The following is an 8555-nucleotide window of genomic DNA, read 5'->3' on the forward strand; positions in this document are numbered from 1 at the left end:
TCTCTGCATATTCAAAGCCTTCCCAAAGTGCTATGATGGCGTCTAGGATGTATCTGCCCTTGATGAATCCTTTCTATTCCTTATTTATCCAGCTATTCATGTGCTCGGACAGACGGTGGGCAAGGGCTTTAGCGATGATCTTGTACACACTGTTAAGCATGGTAAGAGGTCTCCAGTTTCCTACGTCCTCCTTAGGGCCTTTTTGTGAATAAGCTTGATAAGGCCTTGATTAGATTGGGTGGGCAATGCTCCGTATTTGATCGCTTCTTGCCACACTTGGAGGATGGGGTCTACTAATACCTCGCTGAAGGTTTGGTAGAATTCAGCAGCCAAGCCGTCTTCCCCTGGGCTTTTATTAGGTTTGAGAGATAATATTACCTCTTTTATTTCCTCGTGGGAGATGTCCCGCTCCAGAACTTTTGCTAGATTTGGAGGAACAGTGGCTTCCCTTGCATCTTTGATGGTCTGCATGGCCTTCAGCTTGCTTTGAGAGGGGGGTCCTGCTTCAAGGAAGATATCCCTGTAGTAGTCAGTTAGGAGCTGCTTGTTCTCCTCGTGGTTGCTAGCCTTAACTCCATTCTTGAAGTAGAGGAGGGGGAGGTGTTCTTGTCTTTGTTTCACTTTTAGCATCTTGAACATTTCTTTGCTCGGTCTATCTGCTTTGCCTACCCACCAGTCTCTAGTGAAGAGCTTGGCTTGCTGGAGGGCTATTTCCTCCTCCCTTTTGATTTGAGCTCTGAGCTGGTTAAGATTTCCAGGGTTGGTAGAAGACTCCTGCATCCGAAGCTGCGATTGGAGATTTCTGAGCCTGCTGGTCCTGTGGGCTGTAACCTCCTTCCTTACTTGCTTTAGGAGGTTTTGAGTGGATTTGATGGCAAGGTTCCAAGCTTTAGCCGGGGGGAGGTTGTAAGAGAAGAAGGATTTCCAGATTTGGACTATTTCTTCCTTGACCAGAGGTAGTTTAAAAAGGGCTGGATCAGTGTGGAACCAGCCAGCCTTGTGCCTGGTGTCTTGATTATCCATGGTGGTGATAATGGGATAGTGGTCAAAGATGCAAGTCGTAGTGTCAACCAGACATTCACATCTGTTGTGTTTTGCAACAATTTCGTTGCTAGCATAGGCTCTGTCCAGCCTGGCTTTCCTGGTGAGCTCCCCTATTGAATAATTCTGCCACGAAAATATTCCTTCCTGGCCTAAGTCTTGAAGATTGAGTTTGCATTTGACTTTCTCCCAAGCTAGCTTTTCTCTTCCAAATAGGGCCTTACCCTTGGCTTTGAACCTCTCTTGGAGGGATTCTACCATGTTGAAGTCTCCCAGGATGAGGGTGGGGGCCTATAGGTTGAGGAGAGAGTTCCAGGTATCAGTCCTTTGCTTTTGGGGTCCGTGGGCGTAGATCCCAACAAGAGTGAAGTTGTTTAGGTAAACTGCTATCCATTGGTTGTTGTATCCGATGTGGAATCCCTTCAGCTCAGAGCTTAGGTCGTGGTGTATGCCCACAGCCAAACCTCCACTTCCCTGTGAGTGCAGGGTGTGAATCCAGAAGTGGGCGGGAGAAATAGTGTTAAGCCTTCTGTTCAACTCCTCTCCTGTAGTCTTAATCTCCACTAAAACAATGATGTCCAAGAGGCCTTTGGTTTTAAGCCACTGTCTGACAAGTTGAGCTTTCTTCAAGTCAGTTTAGGCCTTTTACATTGAAGCTGGTTATTTTCATTATCTTTTATTGGGGGGTTTGCTTGATCCTCCCTTGGTGGCTGACTAGGGGGTGGCACCAAGCTGAGCTCTCCCTCTCTTGAGCTCTTTACTAATCTCCATATCATTGGGTATAGCAGGCTGTAGAACTGCTCTGTTCTCCTTTGCTGGACTGGAAACAGTACCCATTTCTGCATCATCAAGGTTATCCACCTCCTTCTCTAGTCTCAGCTTGTTTAATGGAGTACTTTCCACACAGTCCTGTTCCTCTTCAGTAGCCCTTGGTTCTGGAATGGCAGCCAGGATTGAGTACCTGTTAGGCTTTATTATAGGCGCAGAGGTTTTAGGTTTGAAAGCTGGTTTGCGTCTGTTGCCTAATGCAGAATCAGGCTCTTTGAGACTAGATGGCGGAATAGATGAGGAGGGGGGGGACTGGACCAAGGGCTGAGGGGGGGGAGCTTTGTTAGCTAGGTGGGGAAGAATGATTTGAGGGTTCTTGATAGGACAGTTTCTAATGAGATGCCCCTATTTTCCAGAGTGAAAACAGGAGTTTGGTAGGTACTTGTAGAGAATAGGTTGGGTGAGAGAGAACTCCCCACAACCAATGGAGATCTCTTCCGGGAGGGGGAGAGACAAGTCCAGCTCGACGAGAACTTGGGGGTGCCATGCAGGATTGTAGTCAGTAAAAGCTTTGGTGCCTAAAACTTGTCCTATGGGAGCTAGGATGGCTTTGATCCAAGGAGTAAGGTGAATGGGTAAGTTAGGGAGCTCTACCCACACAGGGTACACTGAAGATTTTGGGCCATCCGGGTTGAAGTCTTTGGTCCACCTCATAAAGCAGAATGGGAGGTGCCTGAACATCCATTGTCCCGAGCTGATGACTTTCATAGCCATGCTGGCCTCTTTGAACATAAATATGTAGTACCCTTTGGCCAAGGCTTGCGTGAGCGTGACCTCAACCCCTAGAGGTGACCAGCTGTCTCGGATCCATGCTTTCATTGCTTCTTTGGACGGTCGCGGGCCAAAGAGCAGGCCGACCAGACACCTTTCAGAGTACTCTTCTACTTTGTTCCTGACCTGCTCAATAGGAAGACTTACATGAACAGACAGGGGCTGAGGGTTACCTTTTTCAGCTGTGGTGTTCGTTTCTTTCTGTTGGGCACCATTAGTGTTTTGACTGTCTTCCTTTGGGGGGATGGGGGCTTCTTTGGGTTGATCACCGCTTTTTGTGGATAACATCTGCTCTTTAGCTTCCTTGAGTTCTTGCATGAGACGGGAGTTTTCTTCCATTACTGAGTCTATTAAAGAGTCGTCTCCCCAAGGTTTGTCTGGGAGTTGGTTCCACGGGTTTGTTCTAGGACCTTGCAGAGATGAAGAGGGAGAAGCACCGGTAAAGTGACTGCTGAGCATTTGAATGGGTTTTGCAGGTGATGGGAGCTGGGGACGAACAAGGGACGGGCTCCTCCTTTCAGTGCCCATGCACTTGGGAGGGCATCCGCCCGCAGAGAAGGAGAGACGACGATGCAGCTTGAGAGGCGGGAAGCATGAGGCGGGAAGCAGGAGGCGGGAAGCAGGAGCCACACAGATGATGATGATGCTATATTCAATAGGTTGTCTAAAAATTTGAGGACATGCAAAACCCTTCGCGTGAAAGTATAGTAGGAAAGACATGATCGTGAACATTGAATAATGGACTATTAAGTCTCTGGGGACAAGATATTTTGCTTATTGATGAACAATATTAAGACTTTGTGGTCAGTTTTTTTTATTATTTTGTCTTTATCCTTGTTTTGAAGGGTATGCTGCATCTGTTTGAGACGAGAGTGAGCAGCGAATCTCAAGAGTTTGGGGACGAGATATTTTCAACTTATTCTGCCTCCGCCTCTCCTCCTCTTCCTCTCCCCTCCTACAGTCCTCCTCTTCCTCTCCTGAACGTCGCAGGGGTATCTTGTTGACGCAGGTCAACGGCGTTTTGGCAGGTGAAGCACTGCAACAACTTAGCGATGGCCTCTCTTGTGAGCAGCCTAACTCCTTATCTTTTCCACCCTATCTCTCCTTCCATCTCTTAACTTCTCTCCAAATTAATTACCCTCACAAGATGGTCACAACATTGCTGTGAGGCAGACGCTGTACTCTCTAAAAGAGCTTAATACAGAGCATCCTTCATGCAATAGCTCTATAAAGCATGCCACATAGTAGGGTGCAGGGTGCCTCTGGCTGTCAAATGGCGCAAGGCTGTGAAAAATTAGCAGAAGGCAAGGGGTTCGACCTGGGAGTGGAGGCTGGCGCCGAAGCTTCAAGAGAGTGGCTTCGAAGAGTGTAGACTAGAAGAATCAAAACATGCTTTTTTAAGAAGATAACAATCGAATACTACCATTTCGAAATTGATACATATTTACAAAACCTTTCAACTCTTGGCTAATTAATCAACACAAACTCAAAAAAGATTTTGGTGCGGAGAGGAAATGACCCAATTACTATCATTATTAATTCTGAAGAGTCATCCATGAAAAATGACATTTAATCGGCATCTTTTGCATGCCATACTGATGTGCTTTATTGATGTGAGGTATTTGAGTACAATAATGTGTGTGACTTATTACTGACGATGCGGCGGCCCATTGGGGCCTAGCCGCCTAGCACGTGAGGTTGCTGTCGGGGTTAACGCTGAGGATGGAGCAGAAGGACTGGTAGCGGGTGATGCGGTCCTGCTGCTCCGCCTGGTTTGCGAAGCTGCCGCACTCCAGGCCCCCATTGATGGCGTTGATGGTGGCGCCGAAGCCTTGGCCATTCACCATGGCATCGTGGCAGGTGGGGGACTACTAGGTCATCCAAAACCACAGCACCATTTCAAAGGAGGTGGTAGGGTCTTGCGCGATGATGCCTGGATTGTTGATGTTTGTTTTTGTTTTTCGAGCTGGGGTCAGAGACGAGCGTGAACACTCGAGTAGAGAAACGCTTTTGTCATTAGCTTCGTAGTCTCGGTCGGATTGTTGATGTCGTCGAAACCAATGGCCTGGCCGGTGACCTGGTAGTTGTAGTTCCTGCAGCAGCAGCAGAGATGAGACAACGATGATGAGCAGTGGACGGAAGGATTATAATAAGAACAGACACATTTAATTGGGCGGGCGACTGATTGAATGGGCGCGGCTGTAGCATTTCCTTGTTTCAGTGCGTGTAAAGTTATACCACTGGCTTACTGGAGTCAGCGATGGCTCTGGGTGGCCTTGAGGGCCTCTCTCTGATGGGCGGCCTCCTCTTTGGCCTTTTTCTCATGCTGCAAGTGGACAATGGCTGGCTAAGTTGTTTTGTCGTTTGATTTGTTTTTTTTTTTGGGAGAGGCGTTGTGGGCGCCCATTTTTTTGTTTTTTTAGGAGGATAAGGATTGTCAAAGCATTTTTTTTAACGTCAAACGTTATGTTGTTTCAGGGTTGCCCTGCCAATCATTAGGGTGTGCTTAGGGTTTTCTTTACTATGCGTATAGTGTGGTTAGGGTATCCATCCATTGGATTGGTTAGGGTATCCATCCATTGGATTGGTGTAGTTAGGGTGATTCCTAGGGGATTATGGATACTATACTGTTAATTAAAATCGGATGAAAATGTTATTGTGTAGGTAAAGGCCATGTCATGGAAAAGTGGCATCTTATGAGCGGCGGCTTTATCTCCTGGTCGTGCCCCTGACACCCTGCAATTTCCCCCCTTCTCGGTGTTGTCTTGCAACAGCACATTTCTTTTGCCACTCTTCATGGCTACCGATTCGGTGACGGCGGTGGCTTCCCCTTTCTTTTTATTGCCTGGTTATCAGGATAAACAAATGGTGATCAGAAATGTTGGAGATTCGCGAGTCGTGTTGGGAACGTTGTCGGAGAAAACTACCAAAATCGAGGCCGTCCAACTGACCATGGATTTAAAGCCAAATCTTCCAGGTAATTAAATTGTCTTGATCGAATATTTGGTGTAGATGCATGATGGACAAACTGCCATCTACTATCGGTGGTTCTCCGTCGGCTTTTGCTAGAGGTTTTTTTGGTGAGTGTTTTCCTAAGTTCAAAGAGGGAGTTCTTCTACAGCATGCAAGATCCACCAGCGCCTGATTACTATAATGATCACCAACTAAACATACTATTATCCACCTTAATCGAAAAACGATTATAATAGCTAGACATTGTCTTGCCATTGATGATCTACTTTGGCACCATGAAGCTCTTACAAGCTTGCAAGTGAATATGACAATCTAGCAGCGATTCTTCAGAAGGGTGATGGTGACGGTATTAATGATGATGATGATAAAGTAGCGATTCACAAACTTTCGAACTCAAGTCAAATGTCCATTCAACGAAGAAGTTGTGCCAGGAAGATGGTAGCGCCATGGGTACTATAGAAGAGGCGGGCAAAGCAATAGAGGCATCACATGCATAAGAAGAAGATGAAGGAGCGGTTCAAAAGGGTGATGGCATTAATGATGATGGTGGCGACGATGGTAATGGCGATGGTAAACGTGGGTATGATGATGGGAATATCCATGACCATGGTGTCAATGGGGATGGTGTTAAGCTAGTGCCAACAAGAAAGGGTTCTAAGAGAGAGAGAGAGAGAGATATATATATATATAACTGTGCAGAAACATATATAGCAGTCTATTGCCGTTCGTTGCCAACCACTATAATATAGCAGTATAAGTAGCAAGCCATATATCCATCAATGCCATGCGGCAACTTATGATTGGGTATCTTGACAAATCAAAATTTTTCGTCATGCAAGTTCACTGGTGTGTGTGTGAGTGATAGAGAGCAAGAGGAATAGGAATGTGTGCATGCATATATATGTGTGTGTGTAAGTGATAGTGAGAGAGAGAGAGAGAGAGAGAGAGAGAGAGGCTGCCTATGTGGGTGTGTGTGGCTTGAGAGAGAGAAAGGTAGAGGGAGGGAAGGAGAGAGAGAGAGAGAGAGAGAGAGAGATGCCCCTAAGAGAGAAGTTTGCTTCTCATGTAGTAGATACCATCTTTGTGTCTTAAGTGATTTCAATGTGTGTGATTGGTTATGCCTTCTTAACAAAGTTGTCTTTTTTAATGGTGTGCTTAGCTCAACCCATTGGAGATGGGTCTCGACACTAGTCTTTTGAGGGGCATGCTGCATGTGTTTGAGACAAGAGTGAGCAGCAAATCTCAACAGTTTGGGGACAAGATATTTTCAACTTGTTGTGGAGAGGGAAAAGAGCCAATTATTATTATTATTATTAATTCCGAAGTGTCACCCACGAAAAATGACATGTAATCGGCATCTTTTGCAGTGTGTTTGACTTAGTACTGCAAACGATGCGTCCGCCGTTTGGGGCCTTAGCACGTGAGGTTGCTGCCGGGGTCAACGCCGAGGATGGAGCAGAAGGACTGGTAGCGGGTGATGCGGTCCTGCTGCTCCGCCTGGTTTGCGGAGCTGCCGCACTCCAGGCCGCCATTGATGGCGTTGATGGTGGCGCCGAAGCCTTGACCGTTCACCATGGCATCGTGGCAGGTGGGGGACTGCTGGGTCATCCAGAACCACAGCGCCGTTTCGAAGGAGGTGGTGGGGTCCTGCGCGACGATGCCCGGGTTGTTGATGCCGTCGAAACCGATGGCCTGGCCGGCGGCCTGGTAGTTGTAGTTCCTGCAGCAGCAGCAACGATGATGAGCAGTGGACGGAAGGATTATAATAAAGCACAGACACATTTAATTGGGCGGGCGGCTGATTGAATGGGCGCGGCTGCAGCATTACGTACCATGTGAGCTGGAGGGGTCCGCGTCCATAGTACTGCTGGCCTGATGCACAGGGCGCTGAGGAATCACAGTAGGTGGCCTTGTCGATCTCCTCCACGTAGCAACCGCCTGTGGGAGTATCGGGATGAGCATAATTAGAGATGCTAATTGAGGTATCGATAGCGTCCATGCGCCCTAGCTAGTGTACATGGGAAGTCAATACTACTTACTTCCTGTCTCGTGGGCCACGTTGGCAAAGAAGGCCGCCAGCTCTCGCTTCTGGACGTCGGAGCTGCCGGTGTTGCCGAAGGCGCTGTAAGTATTAGCCGCAGCGATGAAGCCGTCGTAGGTGTAGAAGCCGTTGGAAGGGCAGCCTGAACCGCTGTTTTGCGAGAGGAACTGGGCGAACACGCTGCTTGTCACTGTGCCGGAGACGCCAGACCCGCCACCGCTGCTGCAAGGCCCGCTCTGGCAGCCGGCTCCGCAGTAGCTGTCGGTGCTGCCGCAGTAGCCATACTGGCTGCAGCAAAGGTTGTTGGCGCACACTGCGTTCCCGCCCTGGCTGCCACATTGCTGCGCCCAGCAGCTGCAGTAGAAGCCGGAGCACAACAAAGCCAGCACCAACACCGTGCTGGGAGCGCCAAGTCCCATATCGGTAAAGCCGAGTAGTTGATCTCGAGCAGAGATACTAGAGCACGCTCAAACTACTTATGTTGAAACGCAAAACTTCTTGGGTGTGGGCTAGCTAGAGCTGGAGAAAGAGAAGAGTAGTGGTGTGTGTGTGTGTGTTTGTGTGTGATGGATGGAGCGCAGGAGGGGCTCTTTATAGGGTGTCACTCGATCAAGGGGGCGGGCCGCGACAAGTTCAACCGTGAGCGAGAGAAGCTCGCTCGGCGCCATGACCAACACGTTTTCCCTGCGCCAGTCAAAAAGGCGAGGCGCCGCACGCGGCTTTGTCCACTTGACTCGCAGTTTGAGTTTTCCTACACACTACTTCGTGTATGACACACACACGCACAGCTCGCAATGACCAACACCTTTTCACAGTCAAAAAGGCGATGCGCCGGGCGCGGCTTTGTCCACTTGACTCACACTTTCACACGGCGACTAGCACAAAAGGTTGGTAGCTGAAG

At 48.4% G+C, this 8555-nt stretch overlaps 1 protein-coding gene across 1 annotated transcript; it reads right to left on the bottom strand.

The window, feature by feature from the left end:
* Window positions 1-6894: 6894 nt before the first annotated feature.
* On the bottom strand, window positions 6895-8223 carry LOC147637532 (endochitinase 4-like). Its single transcript, XM_086799316.1, has 3 exons — window positions 7653-8223; window positions 7446-7551; window positions 6895-7333 (listed from the first exon to the last, which is right to left on the bottom strand). The coding sequence occupies exons 1-3, from the start codon at window positions 8071-8073 to the stop codon at window positions 7027-7029; spliced, it is 834 nt and encodes a 277-aa protein (XP_086655442.1). The 5' UTR covers window positions 8074-8223; the 3' UTR covers window positions 6895-7026.
* Between the last annotated feature and the right edge of the window lie 332 nt (window positions 8224-8555).

Source organism: Cibotium barometz, chromosome 6 (assembly GCF_041138505.1).
Source record: "Cibotium barometz isolate CiBa-2024 chromosome 6, ASM4113850v1, whole genome shotgun sequence".
NCBI classification, from domain to species: Eukaryota; Viridiplantae; Streptophyta; class Polypodiopsida; order Cyatheales; family Cibotiaceae; genus Cibotium; species Cibotium barometz.

What these genes read in the sequence shown, in the direction of transcription:
- LOC147637532 (XM_086799316.1), bottom strand. Translation starts at nt 8,073, where the DNA reads ATGGGACTTGGCGCTCCCAGCACGGTGTTGGTGCTGGCTTTGTTGTGC. An exon ending in CGTGGCCCACGAGACAGGAA is followed by an intron (nt 7,552 to 7,652) that starts GTAAGTAGTATT and finishes ATACTCCCACAG; the next exon opens with GCGGTTGCTACGTGGAGGAG. An exon ending in GGACCCCTCCAGCTCACATG is followed by an intron (nt 7,334 to 7,445) that starts GTACGTAATGCT and finishes CTGCTGCTGCAG; the next exon opens with GAACTACAACTACCAGGCCG.